The 21,597-nt window shown below is 37.8% G+C and overlaps 1 protein-coding gene and 1 pseudogene across 4 annotated transcripts in view; one reads left to right on the top strand and one right to left on the bottom strand.

Moving 5' to 3' along the window:
• MAP2K5 (mitogen-activated protein kinase kinase 5) overlaps window positions 1–21,597 on the bottom strand; it is a gene marked incomplete at both ends in the record, with an annotated part of 240,785 nt that overhangs the window by 109,458 nt on the left and 109,730 nt on the right. For all 3 annotated transcript variants that reach the window (XM_084240847.1, XM_084240848.1, XM_084240849.1), the window contains 2 exons: window positions 1,382–1,432; window positions 2,397–2,470. In XM_084240847.1, the coding sequence (XP_084096973.1) occupies window positions 1,382–1,432; window positions 2,397–2,470 (125 nt within the window). The remainder of the gene's footprint in view (window positions 1–1,381; window positions 1,433–2,396; window positions 2,471–21,597) is intronic.
• On the top strand, window positions 18,187–19,157 carry LOC311176089 (glyceraldehyde-3-phosphate dehydrogenase-like; annotated as a pseudogene). Its single transcript has one exon. The product of its transcript is annotated as a glyceraldehyde-3-phosphate dehydrogenase-like (transcript).

The raw sequence follows: 21,597 nt of genomic DNA, 5'->3' as shown, positions 1-21,597 counted from the left end.
CTTCAATGTACACCTGGGAAAGACAACTGTAATCTGAATTTGAACATTCAAACATAATGCAATTTAATTATTAGATCAATTTAAAGCTCCTAAGAACATGATGGGTAGTTGAGAAGTTGTTTCATTTATAGTTTTTTTTTTTTTTTTAAGTCAGTGTCCCATAGTTTTTCAGTGACTGAAACGGCAGCATTTGGCAGGGCTTTATTAATTAAAAAGAAGGTTCACCAACCTCAGCTAACCTGATAGAACTAGGAGGTTGATTGATTAAGTTTTATGAAAACTGATATGATGACTTCAGAGGTTAATTTATTGTTTTTTTTATTTCACATTACCTGGAAAAATGAGAAAGGGTGAATTTTTTTTTAAAAAAAACAATGCTAGACAAATATTACCTGTTCTGGTATCTCAATGGGAAAAATGCCTTGTATTATTCTGAGAATCCAAGATTTCATCCACATGAACATCTTTTTATCAAAACAACATATAAACAATGAATGTAGAGAATAAGACCTAGGATTCCATCCATATCAACATCATTTAACTTCATGATATATTAAGACTGTTAGAAATGAAATGGATTACCTGAATAAATCAAGAACCCTCATTAAAAAAACTGAACTTAAGATGTTAAGACAAACCAAAGCTTTGCTCAAAAATGATACTAGATAAATATCTTGCATGTGTTCCCCTTTTCCCTTCATACTCTGGAAGTGACTGTGGGAACCAATGAACAAAAGCATGTTCATGGACATAAATAACTTCCCTTACTTTAAAAGTCTGGAAAAAGGAAAAGGTCAAAGCCAAGTCCACACTGGTTTTTGAAATAGTTCTACGGTTCTATTTTTACTCTTAGTAAACTTATTTCACTGGAACTAAATAAGTTATCTTATAATATGCATGAACCCAACAATTAAACAGAATGTAGAAGTTCTAAAGAAAACTGTCAGCTGTCCCTGACATTCAGAGATCCATAGTAAAAGTTGGTCAGACATCAATAATTTAATTTTCATCTGGTGCCAAAGCATGTTTGTGTTCCTGGAAATAACAACCAGCCTTATCAATGGACATTTTGGTATATTTGGGGATTAATTAAATAAACTAATACATGTAATTTTTCTGTAGATTTTAAATTTCCACATTCAGCAACTTTATACTTGAACCAAACAGTTAAGTCAACAAAGCCAGTAAGTTAATAGTTTCTGTACAAGCCCTAATGTTTTAGAAAGACTTAAAAAAAAAAATCAGATCATGACTGGATCGACTTTGTAATTTATGATCTGTTAGGCTAAAACTGTGGAATTAATTCACGAATTATACATTACCCAGTACATAAAGATAAAGATGTTGGTTTTAAATGTTATTTTTGCATAAGTTTACTTACCGCCATATAAGCATTTGTTCCAACATACGTCTTGGCTATAGAATTCACCAGCTATGAGACAAAACAGTCTGTTAGAACAATATAAAGATAATGTGGAAATAAAATGGGCAATTATTCCTCATTTAACCTACAATCATCATTTCTATAAATCAACTAAAAATTATGTAAAAGGGAACAAATTTATCTACAAAGGCATTAAAAATGATTAAATCTCTCTTTTCTTTTGAATGTGATTTCCAATTTAAACAAGCACAGCATTACAGTTTATAGCAGATAACCTTAAACAATTCACTTAAACAGGATGCTTAGCGCTTTAGTACCCCAAACCCAGCTGATATAAAAAGTCAATTTGAAGTAGAATTTGAACACACTCATTTTTTAGTCAGATAGCTCAAGATGTGAATGAAACCCCTGCATTACTAGAATGAAATGAACACTAAATACGCTAGAGGGATAACAGACTTTGACAACTCATAATACAACGTTGACCTTCGCTTTGGTCTTCGTGTTTGGCTGGGAGTAAAGGTGGCTGCAATTCAAATCAACATCACAGCACGCTCATGGGTCACTATCACCGGGTTTCTCAGGGGAGGCCCAAAATGGAAATTAATTAAAATTTGTGCTGCACATTGTAATGGCCCTCCACCATTGTTGCTCCCAATATTAATTTTTATTGTGGACCAGTTGGGCTCCCCAGGCACAGCTCCCACTCTGCCCTCCCTTTTGTCTGGCCAAAACGCTTTCATATCAAAGCTGCATATCAATGAAGTTTGCTATTCGTAAGTAGTAATTACAATATCAGCAGTTTTTACTGTCATTAAACAATGAACAATCATATTCTGATGAAGGAAACTCGCTTGGAGATTAAAAATGAATAACACACTCCCAGCCAAGGAGAAGATGCAGAGTTCTGTTTGTCTGGCAGCTAGATGATTTTTCAATCCAGAGAGTAGATTAAAAATAAAAAGTGGACATTGTAGAAAGAAGAGCAGATTGGGAGGATAAAGAGACCTACCTGAGTGCTAACTCCAAAATCACACAGCTTGACCTGTCCTCTTGTGTTTACTAGCATATTGGAGGGCTTCACATCTAAAAAGAGACCAGAAAAGTCCATGTAACTAGTTCTGCATCTACAGTGCTTATTCTTAAAAAAAAAAAAAGCATATATGCACACCATTCCATAATGCAGAAATGACATCATCTGTTCAACCAAGAATTCTGATCACAAAGTTAATGCAAAGCATTTTATCTGGAGGCAAAATGTAAGGTCCTAACTCCCCCACTTCCAACAATATCTGGTTTCTATGGAAGTAAGAGTGTATTTAAAGTGAAAGTCAAATAAAATCTTGGTTCCGAACTACAGTAAATATGACCATCACCTGATCCCTGGCCTTCAAGGAAAAGCAGATAGATAAGGAACTGTAATCTTATTACAAAGGATTTATACAAAAAGGCTTAGTTGCTGTCAGTGTGAAAATCCATCAAGTTACTCCTCCCATCTATGAAGCAGTAAGGCCAAGGGGAAGCCAACAAGGAAAAAACTCATTCATATGTTGATGGTAACAGGTCACATCTGAATGGAATAAGGAGAAAATGCAGTATTTTTATTTCCCGGTTTTATGTGATAAATGCTACCTCAGATAAAATTCAGAAACCGATCTAAAAGATGTTGTGTGTGAATGCATGTGTGCACGTATCAGTCTTTGTTTCATTTATGCTTCTCTTGCCTTACTCATCATTTTTGACTGTTGTTATAGTTAACAAAAGAACTGACATAGCTTTTGCCAAGGCAAATAATGACACACAGGTTTTCTGCAAAGCATCATCAGTGACAACAATAAGACTTTTCAGGAATTCGAGAAGCCTACTAAACCCACCAAGCAAGACAAGAGCACACCACTTTTGATGGTACATAACAGCACCTGCTCCAACAGTTCATTTTTTTTTAAAGATTTATTTATTTATTTATACAAGCACTGGGTACAGTCAGAAGTGCGGGAGGGTGAGAGAATTCACCAGAGCCAGAGCGGGGAGCAGAGCAGACAGAAGGACCGAAGTACACTGCTGAGGGGAGCAGCGGGCGGCAGGAGAGGTCTGCGCACCATGTGGGACCCTCCCCTGGTGGCCGGGGAGCAGCCTGGGATCGAACCAGCGCTGCAGAGGCTGCGGGCAGCTTCGCAACCCAGCGCTCAACTGCTGCGCCACCGGGGAGGCCCTCCAACAGTTCATTTTCAATGACAAAAGTGATCTGGAACAGATACCTTGTTATATTTAATATAGCAAATAAATTACTCCAAAACAAGAGACTCATATTTTTTTATGAGTTCTGTTTGTCTGGCAGCTAGGTGATTTTTCAATCCAGAGAGTAGATGGGGCCTCCCCGGTGGCGCAGCAGTTGAGCACTGGGTTGCGAAGCTGCCTGCAGCCTCTGCAGCGCCGGTTCGATCCCCGGCCGCTGGGCGAGGGTCCCACATGGCGCGCAGACCTCTCCTGCCGCCCACTGCTCCCCTCAGCAGTGTACTTCGTCAGTCTGCTTGTTCTGCTCCCTGCTCTGCCTCTGGTGAATTCTCTTACCCTCCCACGCTTTTGTACCCAGTGCTGGTATAAATAAATAAATAAATCTTAAAAAAAAAAAAAAAAGACAAGACCTATATGAGGTTTCTTGTAAAAAATGTTTTTTTTAAAAATATCTCTTTTAAAAATAAACATTTTTTTAAAAAAAATCTGTAAATGAATTAATCCCTTGACCCTACAACCTACAAAAGGGTATTCCCCAAAAAGTATTTGGCCAAGAGTAGGTACTTGATTCAAGTTTCAAGCTCAAACTTAATTATCAGCAATTTTTGAGTCTTACTTGTTAAGTGACAGATGATGCACTAGGCACTTTCTCATACATTAGCTCATTTAGCTACAGCCTGATGCTGACACTAACTTATAAAGTTCATGATGTCAGAAATATTTTCTCTCTCACTGAGATTATATTTCCAGTCATAGAAGAGTGCTAGGCATATAGTGAATGTTTAATAAATGTTTGTTGAATGGATGAGAGGATAAATGAATGGAAACCATGAACACAGCATTATTTCACATTGATGATTCTGCTTTGGTGATCAGAGATTAGCTTGGTAACATGTCCTCCAGATAACACATACTAACACAAATACACACTGTATTAGAGGCACTCTCTCTATGAATATAAGATGGTATGCCTAGGCAGCTGTAAGCTCTTTTACCAATTGGTCTCTCTGCTTCTAGTTTTCCTCATTTTCAATATAAATCTTATACCACCATAGTATTAAATATTTATATCATTCACTACATCATTGCTCTTCTTGAAAAGGAGGTTAAATATTCTCTGACATGCACCATATTCTTTGAAACCCCTTAAGTATAGGGTTGTACTTTCAAATGAGCCCCAGTAGTTAACATAATACACATACATCATAGTCATGGTAAATATTCAATGTTTGCTAAACTGAAAGAAAGATTCTACACAGTCTGGTCTTATTTTCCAAATCCAATTCTCATTACAAGCCCCCAACTTTGAATATTTTTTTTTTTTGACAATCTACTTTTATATATGGATAGTTTTAAAACCCTCTTAAGCCACCACATCAGGTGGAGACCGTAAAAGACAAATACTTTGAACTCTTGGAAGAAGGAACTGCCTGGGAAATTTTGAGGCATGCTAAATTAACAAGGCTTTTATCACACATTTGAGTTAAGTGGATCAATAGAAAGAGAAAGAAAAACAACAAAATTCCTAGGTCACATTCTAAAAGGCAAGGTATAAATAAGAATTTAACTGCAGTTTTCAGCTCTCCAACAATTTTTTAAAATTTTTCACATAACTTGACATTTGCACATTTACCTCTCAGCCTAGTTTTTGGGAGCACTTGATGTAACAAAAGTAAGAGAGACATGGAGTCATCCTGGAACCAACCAACCTTTGTAGTCAAACTACACTGCTTAAATCATTTTAAAAAAGAAGCAACCCCCAAAATTCCCATTGCTGACTCTTCATTCTTACTGTGTGTTTGCCCCCTTCTCCCTCCCACCCCCAGGTTTAGAAATCCTTCCTCAGTATTTTCTGACTGAACCCTTACCATTTTTCAATCCAGTACCCCACTTCCTGAAGCCCTAAGTACTTAGGTCATCAAAGTCACTGCTTCTTTTGAACTGCTAGTAGCTGCTCCTTGGAACTGAGTAGATGATACATATTTTTTTTTTAGTAGGGGCTCCTTACCACAAGATACCTGTTGCAGGTATCAGCACCTCCAATAGTAAGTCCACAGGGGAGAAACATGCTTTGTGTATCTTTGTACATCTCTATTTGGAGCACAGCATCTTGCTCGCTGGCTGATGACTTTTTAAACAATATACTAAGTTTCCTAACAATATACTAAGATTCCTCAGCAGTATCTTAGGATACCACTTGATCATAACATCAGACTCCTTTCAACAGTTTGGACTAGGAAATAAAAGACCCGGATTTTAGTCACGTTCGCCCTGCCACCGTATGGCATGTGACTGGACTAGGCTTGTGATACAGTAGTCTCCACCTCTGTGAGGAGACAACAGTAGCTGTGTGGGTATCTTAAATCGCTTTCATAGGGCAAATGTTCTATAAATGTAAGGCACTACTATTATTCACTGATAATCAACTAAATTATGAAAAGTGGTATGTTTTAAACTATTTAGAAAATAATTTCCATTGCTACTAGCAAACTTATAAAGCTGTATTTGAGTAAAATGCTAGCTGCAAGAAAGTAATTTCCAAAGTAATACCATAACATAATACCAATTTTTGCCAGACCTATGCACTCATTCCTCAACAAGGTTCCTCAACTGGCCTCCCAATTTTTATATGTGCTATATAATAGTCTGTGCTGGACATAGTAGCCAAAGTGATTAAATCAGACCATGTCATTTCTCTGCCTAAAAACTTGAAGGGCTTTCCAACTCACTACCAATAGCGGTTCCCCGCTATCTCTGCGCTTCCTACTCCTCTACGTGCCCAGTCAGCTTCATCTTCCCAGTTTCCTCCCAGTTTGCCCCAGCTTTGTGGTTCTGTATCCCTGGCATTCATTGCTCACATATATATGCACGGCTTGTCCCTTTGCCTTTTTTTTTTTTTTAAAGATTTATTTATTTATTTTTACAAGCATTGGGTACAGTCAGAAGCGCGGGAGGGTGAGAGAATTCACCAGAGCCAGAGCAGGGAGCAGAGCAAGCAGAAGGACCGAAGTACACTGCTGAGGGGAGCAGCGGGCGGCAGGAGAGGTCTGCGCGCCATGTGGGACCCTCCCCTGGTGGCCTGGGAGCAGCCGGGGATCGAACCGGCGCTGCAGAGGCTGAGGGCACCTTCGCAACCCAGCGCTCAACCGCTGCGCCACCGGGGAGGTCCCCCTTTTGCCTTTTTTTTTTTTTTTAGGTTTTCACTCATATGCTATCATTTTGAGAGAAGCCTTTTCCTAATCACTCAGTAGGAAACTGCAACACCTTCCCTTCTCAGATACTTCCTTTTCCTCTTTCTTTTCAATGTTCTTAACACACAGCACCACCATGTAAATCTGCTCTCTCAGTCCTCCCCTCTTGAAGGAAAGTTCTGTGAATGCATACTCGAGCTGTTTCATTCACTAGTGCATCGCAAACAGCTACTCATACAAAGAAACACTTGTTGAATAAATGGTGACTAAATGATCTCTCTCCTAAATAGATGGGCAAACATACTCACCCAGAGAAGCAATTTTGGCTTGAGAAGGAGCTGCATCTTTTCTCACTTAATGGAAAATAATTCTACTGAATATTTGGAATTGAATATTCTGTAGGCCACTGAAATATCTTGTCTTTTTTTTTTTTTTTTGGATTGGGTTTTCTGGTTTGTTTGTTGTTGTTTTTACTGTTAATGCATACATTTCTAAATGACATTTGTCATTCTGAGAAGAATCCAGAGTCATGAAAAAATATTCATTCAACAAATATTTACTGACTTCTTACCAGGTGCAAGATATGGCAGTAGATGTTGTGGGGAGAACCATGAATAAGACTCTCCAAAGAGAATGCAGAGCATGGATCTGTTGGTGTATTATTTGACCAAAAACACTGCACAAGAGATTTCAGGAAAACAGTGTTGTTCATGTGTACGCTAAATGGGATTTGCTTTCTGAGCAACTGGCATACTTCCTGTAATGATAATGACAATTATGTAACTAAATAGCTTCCAGATCTGACTGCGTAGTCAAAAAAATAAAACTTTTTGAGTTTGATCGCACATCTACTGAATTACAAACCATTATCATATAGCCTGGTGTTCAGGCCAGCATTTAGAAAACACTGACATAACCTACTTTATTTCCCTCTAATTTAACTGCTAGACAACAAAGAATATCTGAAATTTCTTTGCTTGTTTCACTTTTCAAAAATAATTTTTATTCATAGAAATTGAATGCAAAACATATAATTTTGTTTTCTACTAGTCACTTTTTAAAAAGTGAAAAAAGGTGAAAATAGCTTGAATTTGTTATCTAACCTTATATATCCAAAATTTTATTATTTCAATAATATATGTAAATAAGAAAAAAATTCATTAAAATCAATTTATTGGAGTTATTTGAGTGTACAGTTTTATGACTTATAAATATATCCATGTAATCATACTATAATCAAGGTAAGAAATATTTCTATCACCACAAAAAAGTTCTCTATGCCTCTTTATACTCATCTCCACCCTTATCTTGGGCATCCTCTGATTGGTTTCTAGTCTTATAGTTTTGCTTTTTCTATATTCATTATAAACTACTTAATATGGTGTTATAAATTTTCTGCAAATATCTGATGATTAGTGTTTTGGAATGGTACATCTCTGTCATTAACATTTAAAGTGGTAGTACACGGTGGGGTCTTGCTTTTCTTAGTGAGCCTAATAATTAATGCTTTTAACTGGAGTATCCGAGCACTTACATTTACTGAAATTACTGAGGTGGTTGAGTTCAATTCTACTATCTTACTATTTGTCACATCTGTTCTTTATTCCTTTTTTTTTTCCTTTTCTACCACTCTACAGCCTTGTTGTTTTCATTCTTAATAGAGATCATTTTCATAGGAGTGAGATGATATCTCATTGTGGTTTTGATTTGCATTTCCTTTATAGTAAGTGAAGTTGTGTCTGTAGGCCATTGGAATGTCTTGTCTCTTTTTATGAATTGTGCTCATTTTTTAAAAGTCTCTTTTCTTTATAATAAATTTGGAAAATTTCTATATTTCCACCATCAAGATTAATGATTGTTTTATCTGTCATTTCAAATCTACTGTTAATTCCATCAAGGGGAATTTTTATTTCAGTTTGCTTTTCACTTCAAGATGTTCCACTTTATTCTTTGTCTCTTCCATTTTTCTCTGCATTATGTGCATGTTTGTCTTGGAATCTTTCAGTATAATTGTAATACTTACAGCAATTGTTCTAAAGTCCTTGTCTGCTAAATCATGGTGGGGGGAAGGGGGATAGAATTCCTATTTCTATTGACTGATTTTTCTCTTGGTTATGGTCTTACATGAGTTATCACAAGTTAGCTTACTTGTAGATAGATAAGTCAGGTTATTTTGTGCTTATTTAGAGATTTGTTTATGGAGTGCTTAAAGTAATCCATACTCTAGGTAGTTTAGCTCCATTATTAAAGCAAGACTCTTCTACAGTGGCTCCTGAATGCTCTAATATATTCAACAAGGCCTTTCAATTATGTTTGGGTGACATTTAAAAAATTCCCACCCTGCATAAGCTATGGGAATTGTTTAACTTACAGTTTCCTAGAAACTTTCTCAGTTTTTTGTCTAGTTTGTAAGACACCCGCTTATGAATATAGTGGTTGATATTTGGCCAAACACTCAAATTTTTTGAGTGCTTTCTCTGCAAAGTTCCTGCTCCTCCAGGATTCTGCCCTATAAATTCTAGTCAGTTTGGCTTCTTTATCTCAAAACTCTGTCTTTTCAGTTCAATAAGGCCTCTGGAGTCTGTTTGGTTTCCCCTTCCTATGTAGTGTGGGATCTGTCTCCAGACAGAGTCTGGTGACCATAGGGCTTATCTCACCTGTTTCCCATCTCTCGGGGGTCACAATACTATACTGTTTGTTGTCCACTGTCTGAAAACAGACATTTCATAGATTTTGTCTGGTTTCCTAGTTATTTTTTGGTGGAGAGCAAGTCCCATAGCTGTGATTTCTTCCTGGGCAGGAGTGGAAATAACCCTTTATTTTAAAATTCTTGGGTTTTGTTTCCTTTTGTTTATTGCTTTAATCTTGTAACATAAGCTGCCTCAAATCCATTTTGGAAATAATGGGATATAACATCTCAAGATGTTCCACTTGATTCTTCGTATCTTCCATTTTTCTCTTCATTATGCTCATGTTTGTCCGTTATAAATAACAGGGTTTAGTTAAATCTAACTTGTATGGCATAATTTGAAGCAAACGGTATCACTTTAAATGTTGGTATAAGAATAGCTACTGTGATTTAAGTTGCACTTTATATGAATAAAATATTCCACTTGTATTTGAGGTATCAACAATCCTAGTATATAGTCTCTGAACTTCCAAGTCTTCATTTAAAACATGCAAATTCTACAACTCTCAAGAATAGCTCCAGGAATATTAAAATGATTTTTATTTATTTATTTTATTTTTTGGCTTGTTTTTAAATTCACTCCAAGCCATAGACAACAGCAGAACAGATTAGGCAGAAAGATTACTTTTAAGGAGGTAGTTATAGCTATGCTTATTTTAATGCAATCTCAAGTTATGGAAAACAAACAGCAATTGAAGGCATACAGCCTTTCATTCAGCTCACTTAAAAAACATCATAGCTTTTCTTCTGTAAGCAAAGCACAGAAAAGATGAGTCATTAAAGTGACGGATTATAAATGGCAATCACCAGGGCAGATGTAAGTCATTTTGGTTTAATCAGGCCATTAATTATTAGGGTTTATCAATTAGTTTTATTGAAGGCAAGGGAGTTTAAATGAATAGTTGGCCATTGATTTTAACTGAGACATTTTCTCAAAGAAAATACAAATGAGGTGTGTAGAATCCTGGAATTACAGGCCCGTTTCCTGCCACTAAACAGAAAAAAGCTTCTTTTATTGTAAAACATAAACCTTTAGTGAAAAAGTATATAAATAACTCATTCCCTTTGCATTACATATGAAATAGCATGTTTTGGTGTTTCCTTATTTGAGATTTGGTTTTAATATATTGTGGCTAAGAGATGGATATAATGTTGAAGAAAGTGAGATAAGGGAACAATTCAAAGTGACCCTTTTAAAAATATCAGATATTTCTTATGTTCTTTCATTTTAGAAAGAAAACTAGGCATTTCAAGCAGATACTTACAGGAGTCAGAATAAACTCCTGTTGATAAGATGCTCACAGAGATTATATGCAGACTGAGTGAGTGAGTGTATGATATACAAGATATCTGATCTTCCTGCATTGAGAAGGTTTTTTATGAGAATTAAGTGAGAATGAGCTTAGCAGTGCCTGTCCCAGAGCTGGAGATCAATTAATTGTTGAATGAATAAAATGAGTGGAGGAAATATTTTGTAAACTTGATACACTGTAAATTATACACACTGGAAGCTATTTCTTTGCAGAATTGGTAATGACAATGACTCTCACCTTAGAAAAGCCAGGATGTTGATCATCTAACATACTGGACTAAAATCAAATACTAAAGATTCATTTATACCAGCTCTACCTAAAGGCAAGTGCTGTGCAGTTGGGATCACAGAAGAGTTAACAATTATTCAATCACAACATGTGTCTCCTATCAAAATATTTACCCACTCCTTTAGTAAGATTTCACAGAAAGCTGGGATTTTTAATGAATATGAGTTGCAGTAGTGACAGCCTATGTAGATAATCAGTAGTTATGGTGCAGTTCTGTTTAATAATTTAAAGTGCTTGGAAGATTCTTAGGAAAATATCAGGAAGTGGGAATAAATGAAGAATTTAGAAATAAAGTCTCATGTTATGCAGAGGATAATAGATGGTTTTCTACAGGAGCCTGTAACAATCAAAATCAGCCTCAAAGTGTCTTTTAAAATTAAACATAAACTTATTATATAACTTTTGTGGTTATTTTCCTATTCCATCTTTAACGAAGTATGAAACATCAGTTAATTACAATGACCATGTCCCATGTATTAAAGGTAAATTGATATTTCTTCTCAAAATTGATATGCATTAGATGACTGATTTAACTGTAGTTACAAATATTTAAAGATACTAACAACCTTTGGGTATCTACTCAACAGAGATGAAAATACAGACCCAAATAAAGACTAATATATGAATAGAAGCATTATTCAAAATAGCCCCAAACTGAATACAATCCAAATGTCTCTCTAATAGGAAATGGATGGATAAAATATGAGAGTCTTCAATGGAATATTATTCAGTAATAAATAGCTGACTCACAATATGGATGAACCTCAAAAACATACTAAATGATAAATGTGAGCTACAGAAGGTTTCACATTGAATTTTTTTTAAAAAGATTTTTTGTTTATGCATACAAGAAGTGGGGTGCAGCCAGAGGGACAGGGGGTGAGAAGATTCACCAGAGATGAGAGTGGGGAACAGAATAGGAAGAGTGACTGAAATACACTGTTGAGGGGAGCAGAGGGTGAGTCAGGAGAGGTTTGCTGCACCATATGTGGTTTAACCGCCTGGCCGGGGATTGAACTCATACCACAGTGGCTTGACAGCACTGAGACTTTAACCCCTGTGCCACCAGGAGGCCCTGAAGTATTCTGTTCATGTAAAATATCTAGAAAAGCAATTCCATAAAGTCAGAAAAAGGTCAGTGGTTCTCTTGGGCTGAAGTAAGAATTGGTTGCAGATGGGCATGAGGACTCTTTTTTGGGGTAGATGGAAATGTTTAAAAATGGACTGTGGGGCCTCCCCGGTGGTGCAGCGGTTGAGTGCTGGGCTGCGAAGCTGCCTGCAGCCTCTGCAGCGCCAGTTTGATCCCAGGCCACTGGGCGAGGGTCCCACATGGCATGCAGACCTCTCCTGCCGTGCCTGCTGCTCCCCTCAGCAGTGTACTTTGTCAGTCTGCCTGTTCTGTTCCCCACTCTGGCTCTGGTGAATTCTCTCACCTTCCTGTGCTTCTGACTGTACCCAGTGCTTGTATAAATAAATAAATAAATATTAAAAAAAAAAAAAAAGGGACTGTGGTGGGGCCTCCCTGGTGGCGCAGCGGGTTGAGCACCGCGCTGTGAAGCTGTCCACAGCCTCTGCACCACAGGTTCGATTCCTGGCCGGCCAGGGTAATATACCCACATGGCGCAGCAGACCTCTCCTGCCTTGCCTGCTGCTCCCCTCAGCAGTGTCCTCGGTCTGTCTGCCTGTTCTGCTCCCCGCTCTGTCTCTGGTTAATTCTCTCACCCTCCCGTGCCTCTCATTGTACCCCAGTTCTTATATAAATAAATAAATCTTAAAAAAATGGACTGTGGTGGTGGTTGCATACTCCTATATTAAAAACCCTCAAATTGTACACAAAATGACTGTATTTTCTGATATGTAAGTTAAATATCTACACAGCAATTTCTGAAAATCAGCCTCAAAACAATTGGACTCTTACTAACTTCTCCAAAGTTTCTTGGTGCTTTGTGGTCGCCACAATCACTTCCCTACTTTATAACAAAATATGAAAAATCAGTTAATTACATCAATCATATACTATATAGCACTGGCAAAATGGTTTTTCAACATTGATGTGCACTATAAGGACTGCCTGTGATTATAAATATTTAAAGGAAGATATACTTTTTAAAATGTCATTTCTGTGCATGTAAGATTAATTCCCCAAATGACTATAAGTATACATAAAAAATGTAAAAACAACTGGTTCAAACTGGAAAATGTGATCAACCAAGCACAAGTGCCTCAACAACCACCAGTAACAAGTCTGACTGATTTTCAGGCTGGACTGACTTTTTTTCACTGAATTGACCAAACTGACTGTGGAAATTGGTATCATGTAGAGACAAACCATGTTGCCACCCATAACTGCCTCATGCGGGAAGCTGTATCTTTACTCATTTTGCATCAATTAGCTATTAAACAATCCACATAAACAGCAGCAAGCTGAGGCTCGCTAATAAAGGCTGAAGCCCAGAGCATGGGCTTTCTGCAACTCTACACAAAAGGCTCCTCCGCCCACAAGCCAGGCCCCACCCCCAGCACAATTAGGGTCAGAGTGACTCTCAATCAGGTTAAGTTCCAGGGGCTTTTCAAAAGAGATACACAAAAGCTCTTTCATACAACTAAAGTTACGATTATCCAATGTATTTTATATTTGGACAATTTTTTAGTAAGATTAGTTCCAAAGAAAATCATGACTTTGTACAACCTTCTATATGCTTCCTCTGATAAGAAAAGACAGGCATATTAAGAATTCCCTTCAGATGTGATCTATTTTTATCAGAGCTGGTGGCATCTCCCACTTCCGTTCCTTTTTGGTCTCCATTGTTTTATACTTAAAATACTTAATTTGCTCTGTGCTCTCATATGTAAACCTCACTGAATGTTTTTAGACGTAGGCATGACATATAATTCTTTTATATTTTTTACATCATTTTTCATTTTTGCACAATGTATGCATTTTCATCTTGGTTATAGTCCCCGTAAAATTCCTACCTGCCTTGTATGCATTTTCATTATGGTTATATTCCCCATACAATTGCACCCCCCCCCCTTATTTTGACTCCAGTCCTCCCTCTCCCTGCCTTTCTCTCCTCCCCTCCCCCCCTAGTGTGTCTCTGGTTTACAGTTGCTTGTTGATTTTGATTTTTACTTTGTATTGATTAGTCTTTTCCCCGGTCTCTTATTTAAGTTTTCTAAATTCCTGCTATGAGTGAGACCCCTTGTTTTGACCCTACTCCTACCTACCCCCCTGTAGTGTGTCTCTGGTTTATAATTGCTTATTGATTTTGATTTTTACTTTATTATAATTTGTCTTTTTCCTGGGCCCTTATTTAGGTTTTCTAAATTTCTGCTATGAATGAGACTATCCGGTATTTTTCTTTTTCTTTCTGACTTATTTCGCTGTGCATGATCCCTTCCAGCTTCATCCATTTTGCTGCAAATTGCATGAGTTTATCTTTTTTGATTGCTGAGTAATATTCCATTGTGTAAATGTACCACATCTTCAGTGAAACACTACATGACATACACCTCAGTAACATCTTTAAAGACACATCACCCAAAGCAGTGATAGTGAAGGCAAAGATAAACATCTGGTACTACATCAAATTAAAGAGCTTCTGTACAGCAAAAAAGATAGTAACCAAAACAAAGAGATACCCTACCGATTAGGAGAAAATTTTTGCACACACTAATGATAAAGGACTGATCACAAAAATCTACAAAGAGCTGATGAGACTCAACAAAAACAAAGTAAATAATCCAGTCAAAAAATGGGCAGAAGAGCTAAAAAGAAACTTCTCCAAAGAGGAAATGCAAATGGCCAACAGGCATATGTCATATAATTCTTAAGGAGACATGAGTTCAGTTTAAAAATATGGCATTTAGCTCTGTTGTGGGATAATTATGGAAGCAGAAATAAACTTCTCTTCAATGCCTTCCCTCTATAAAGCAGTAACACTGTTTTACTTGAATGCTAGGAAACCAATATCAGTTTACCAGGAGCCAGAGGACATATCAGCAGGTCTCCATTACTAGTTACCTCTCCTAGCACTGTGCCAGGGTACTTCAGCAATCTTCTCTCATTATGTTTAATTATCTTATGAAATGACAACAACTAATATATCTATCTAGTTATTTCTTGGGGACTGCCATCTAATGAATGAGAACAGCAGGTACAATTAAATATAGACTATGCTGACATTATGCATTACAAATTCATCTGTGCACAACAGGAACACACTTAAGAGAAAACCACAATGCAATATAAAAGTTATTCTAATCACTCCATCACATAATAAAGAGTAGGTCATCCAAATATTCTTGCAAAAGCCTTAAATAAAATTAAACAGCATAATTAGCCATTCTAAATGGCTGTTATTGTCTAGACTCTCATGATTTAGTTCAGAATGGAGGCAACAAACATGGTTTTCCTCCTACATGTATGACAAAGGCAGGAGACATGCAACATTTACAAGGCTAATACCAAAGGCAAAAATGGCCTGGGTTTCTCAAGTCTGTCTTCCCTCAATTCTTTTAGGGTTAAGTAAAAGAGTTTTCCTCATAACATGGGACCTAACATCTTAGGTCCCACCTACAATATGTACATAACCTGCTCAGTGTATGGGAATACCAGGCATGAAGGAACAAATTCCTGGGAGTCAGAAGGAATCTGTACTCTGTTCCAGTTCTGAAAAATGCACTTCCCCACCTCTGAGATACCACCAATCCTAAGACTCCTAGCGACTATCAAAACTTTTCAATATATAAGGAAAGAAAACAATGGAACATTATAGTAAAAGCATAAATAAACTGGAAGATATGGTTTGTAGATTTGACTTGGAGCTCATGTCTAGAAGATGAATTCTGTTAAATTGTTTTAAAGAAATAGCAATTATAGCAGATTATACTCATTTGGTACTTGCTATATGCCAAGCACCGAACCAAATGTATAATTATTATATACAGTCTCAGGTACATCTCATTATAACCCTTGTGATGGGTACCATTAATCCCTTTTTAATAGATGAATAATGGAGGCTCAAATTAATGAAATTACTTGCCCAATGCTACACAACTAGAGTATGCAACCCTAACTATTTTTTTTTAAAGATTTATTTTATTGGGCCTCCCTGGTGGCGCAGGCGGTTGAGTGCTGCACTGTGAAGCTATCCACAGCCTTTGCAGCGCGGGTTCGATCCCAGGCCGGCTAGCAAGAATCCCACATGGCAAAGCAGACCTCTCCAGTCTTGCCTGCTGCTCCCCTCAGCAGTAAATTTCGTCAGTCTGACTGTTCTGTTTCCGGTGAATCCTCTCACCCTCCTGCGCATCTGGCCTGTAACCCAGTTTTTATTTATACAGGCCAGAGGCAAGGGAGGGTGAGAGGATTCACCAGAGTCACAGCAGGGAGCAGAACAGGCAGAGGGACCGAAGGCTCTGAAGGCACTGCTGAGGGGAGCAGTGGACAAGACAGGAGAGGTCTGCCGTGCCATGTGGGTATTTCCCTGGTAGGTCGGGAATCGAACCTGTGGTGCAAAGGCTGCGAACAGCTTCACAGCGCTGTGCTCAACCCGCTGCGCCACCGGGGAGGCCCCTCAACCCTAACTCTTAAGTCTGACCAAACTCCTTATATTTATGAGTTTAAACTCGTCTGAGTTTATGGGCTGGTTATAACCACAGTCTGGGCATTGATCTTTAATAATTTTATGTTAGTTTCCTTCCCCTTCTCACTGAAGAATATATAGAGTGGAGGGAAGTTTGAGGAAGGTTGTAACTATTCTCTCACTTACCTCTTGCTGCGTCCCTTGAGAAACAATTATTTCAACTATAACAATGGATACTTTGACCTCAAAGAGGTTAAGGAATTGGCCCAGCTAAGTAGAATTAAGAGGTTGGAACAGAACTTAAAACCCAGATCTGAGTCTAAAATTTGTGTCTTCCATTAGGCCACCAATCACCTTTTGTCTTTCTTATGGTTAAGTCATTGATATTTAGCTTTTTAGCTTTAGTTTCTACCTGAAAATGAAGATATAATGATATCCTCTTCTTGCAAGATTAACATGAAGCTTAAATGAAATAATACATGTAAAAGATTTAATAGAGTAGTACAGAGAAGGCACTCAATGAAAGATATTAGTTAAAGTCATTATTATTGTACCTAATCCAGAAGGAACTTAACCCTCCAACAACAAATGGATTTGATTTCCATGGTACTAGTCACCTTAAATCAAGCCTTTGGAGAAAGGAACAGATATGCAGAGATCATCTATAGATTGTTGTATCTGAAGCTAAATCTCTTACTTTAATACTAGAAATGTAAAGGAAGACTTCCAACTATGCCACAGCACATGAAATTCCAAGAAAAAAATTTTCTGAGACTTATGATTCAATTTACTCATCTAACAAATACGCACTAGCACATAATCAATGTCAAAAATTAACTGTAGCCTGCAACCCCTACTGATAGAAATGACCCATCATATAGGTTTTTCTTTCTCTCACCTCTCTTTCTCACTTTCTCCTAAACATCATGGTTTGTCTAAGAAAACAAAGCTATAGTCAAAGGTATCTATGGGACTTGGTGAATCAAACATTCATCAGACCCCATACAGAGTGCATCTTGCTGAGTGGTTGGACAGAAACCTACCAGAAAGGTGAGGGGTTCACTTTAGGGTACCACAAACACCCTTGAGTCCAAATGCACAACAATCTCATCATTAAATCTGATTCCCAGCAAGGCAGAAAGGTCTTGGCGGAGTTGAGATGGGGACTAACTACCTTCTCACATTTGTATTGCTTCCCTGTATGGCACATGACTTCTATTCTCTGTCTGCTAAGGCTCCACTGATATTCATTTTCAGAACAGGAAAGCAAGGTGGACAGTGTGGTAATAATCTCTCAGAGCTGCCCTAAAAGGGATGACTCCACCTGTGACAATATTCTATCACAGATGCATGGGAGAAAGAAACACTAATTCCACAACAACCCTCTCTGACTAAGTAGACTACCCACATAGAGACACCTATAAAAAGATCACTTTTTTTTTTTTAAATCAAATCTTGGCTCTCTGCTCCTCCTGGTTCTATGGCACATCCCTCAGACACCATGTTGAAGGTTACAGTGAACAGATTTGGCGGGATTAGGCACCTGGTCACCAGGGCTTCTTTAAACTCTGGCAAAGTGGATATTGTTGCCATCAATGACCTCTTCATTGATCTCAACTACATGGTGTACATGTCCAGTATGCTTCTACTCATGGCAAGTTCAATGGCATAGTCTAGGCTGAGAACAGGAAGCCTGTCATCAACAGAAAGTTCATCTCCATCTTCCAGTAGCGAAATCTCTCCAACCTCAAGTGGGGTTATGCTGGTGCTCAATATGTCGGGAGGCCACTGGTGTCTTTACTACAAGTGGAGAAAGCTCACTTGAAGGGTGGGGCCAAAAGGGTCATCATCTCTGTCCCTTCTACTGATGGGTGTGAATCATAAATACAACAATTCCCTCAAGATTGTCAGCAATGCCTCCTGTACCAAACTGCTTGGCACCCCGGCCAAGGTTATCCATGACAACTTTGGCATCGTGGAGTGACTTATGAATACAGTCATCAAGAATACCGCGGACAGTCCCTTTGGGAAGCTGTGGCGTGATGGTTGAGAGGCTGCCACCAAGGCTGTGGGCAGAGTCATACCTGAGTTGAACAGAAAGCTGACTGACATGACCTTCCATGTCCCTACCCCCAATGTGTCAGTTGTGCATCTGACCTGCTTCTTGGAGAAAGCTGCCAAATATGATGACAACAGGAGAGTGAAGCAGGCATCACAGGGCCCCCTCAAGAGCATCTTGGGCTCTTGCAATTTTAACAGTGGCACCCACTCCTCCACCTTCGAAGCTGGGGCTTGGCATTGCCTTCAATGACCACTTTGTCATTGAAGCTTATTTCCTGGTATGATACTGAATTTGGCTACAGCAACAGGGTGGTCCCTTGCACCACCATTCCCAGCAGAACAAGAGGAAGAGAGGTACTCTCAGCTGCTGAAGAGTCCGTCCCCCACTCATCTATCCTGAGAGTCTCCTGACCTGTCATAGTTCCACCCCAGATCCCCTGGAGAAGGGGAAGTGCTTAGGGAGCCCTGCCTTGTTGTTTACTACCCGTAAGGTACACTGTACCCAGCCAAAAAAGGGAAGTAAATAAATAAACCTTTCACTTTTGAGAGCACTGTAGATGCATACATGGTTATAAGAAAAAAACACAGTATCCTTTACCCATTTTCTCCCAATGGTAACACCTTGTAAAACCATAGTAGGAGCTCACAAACCAGATATCAACACTGATATACTCAAGACAGGACAGGCCCATCATTGTTTTCATAGCCACTCCCACTCCCTCCTACCCCACATCTTCTCATTAGTCCGTAAAACCGTTAGTCTGCATTCTATTTCTATAATGTTATCATGTCAAGGTGTTATCCAAATGGAATCATTTGGTATGTTACCTTTTGTGATTGGCTTTTTTCACTCAGCGTGATTCTCTGGCAATTCACTGAGTCTCCTCTTTCTTACTGCTGAGTAGTAACACATGGCCAGCTTGTCTAACCACGTACCCATTGAAGGACCTCTGGGTTGTTTCCAATTTTGGGCTATTTTGAGTAAGTTGTTAGAAATATTTGTATGTAGAGTTTTCTGTGATGAAGTCAAGTCTCTAAATACCCAGGAGTGCAATGCTGAGCAGTATGGTAATTTTATTTGAAATTTTAAGAAAATCCAAATTGTTTTCCAATGGGACTCTATCATTTTACATTCCTATCAGCTATCAATGCTCTAACTTCTTTGCATCCTCACCAGCATTTGGTATTATCACTATTTTTCATTTTAACCATTTTGGTGGGTATATACTATCTCATTGTAGCTTTAATCTGCATTTCCTTAATGCTTAATGAGGCTGACTGTCCTTCATATGTGCTTAGTTTTATGTGCCCTGCGCATATCCTCTTCAGTGAAATGTCCTTTATATGGTTTTTGCTCATTTTTTAATTAGATATTTTTTACTGTTGTGTTTTGAGAATTCTTTATATAGTCTAGACATCCTTTTAAAAAGAACACTTTCAAGTAATGCTATGTGGGGTTTCTTGTCTTTTGAAAATCATTACCACAAATACAGAAATCCCCAGTGATTACCCGAGGCAAAGAGAATGAATGACCAACATGGGGAAGGAGGCTTAATTTTGAGAGATGTTCATTTGTGTGGATAGTCAGAGCTGGAGAAAAACCAACAACCCAGAGTCATTAAACTAGTTTGTTTACCTCAGCTAATGGGCTAAGCCTATTTTTTTTTCAAAACCACAAATGTTCATGAGTTATGATCTATTATAGCTCGTGATTAATACTTACATTTAAAGGACAATAATTAAAGGATTTTTAAAAAGGATCCAAGTTGTAATTGTGCTCCCACCACTAGTAATTGCTTAATATAAATGCTTCCTTCCAGACACATGGGATCCAGCTGCCACAGAGCTTAGGGAAGGAGCCGCCACATCTCAGTTGTCTCACCATCACATATTATTGTCTCAAACCACAGGGATGAGGCCACTTACACTGGTGTGAACTACTCAAACATCAGCCAGTTCTTCTAAAAAATTATGCCTGGTCCTCCAGAAAACAAAAATATGGCTTAGATTATTTCAAAACTCACTCTATTCTATAACTTATGAGTAAGCACAAATTGTGTAAATAAATCTTTGCAAAAGAGGTTATGAAAGCTCGGTATAACGTATACTTCTTCATAAAACATCAATCAGGTTAGTGTTCTATTGATAGTAAAGCTTTCCAGGAATCTTTCCCTTAAAGAATCCTTTACTCAGAAAATGATGATTCCCTAACATATTTTTGGCATGAATTCCAATCTTTACATACACAAAGTTATTCTTTTACAATTATTAGCTGGACATCAATTTTTTTCCCCCTAAGAAATTCAAGGTTTTGCTTTCACCATCTCATTCTTTTTCTCTCAATAAATATTTTTGGAATACAAATATTCTTGTAACATTAAAAAAATCTTAGAATCTACACTAAGCTCATTTAAAAGCAAATATATGTTAACATTACCCTGCCTATACTCTTTTAGGATTATCAGCCTCTCATTTCTTGCCAAACTGATAGGACATAGACACAAGTTTTGGTGGAGGGTCAGTGAAGAATGTGCACATATGGAGGTGTAAAGATGTACCCCCCAAATTATAAAGATATGTAAATGACTGACAATAAAATTTAAGAAAAAACAAATACAGAAATACAGTACAAATAAATTAAATGCTCCTCCTTCCCCCAAAGAAAAGAGAACAAATTCCTTCCTTAATAAATGTCCTTGCACAGGACCTTCTTGTAACTTTTAGGGCAACTTCTTGTAGATCTGTGATTATATCAAAATAAAAAGATCTTTAAAAAAGGAATACCCTTGCTTTCCATCCAAGCTGTGATTCTATAGGTGCTTTTTATAATTCTTCGTTAATAGTAATACTG

The sequence above is a fragment of the Talpa europaea genome, assembly GCF_964194135.1.
Source record: "Talpa europaea genome assembly, chromosome: 8".
Lineage (NCBI taxonomy): Eukaryota > Metazoa > Chordata > Mammalia > Eulipotyphla > Talpidae > Talpa > Talpa europaea.
This window is presented reverse-complemented; position numbering and strand designations above follow the sequence as displayed.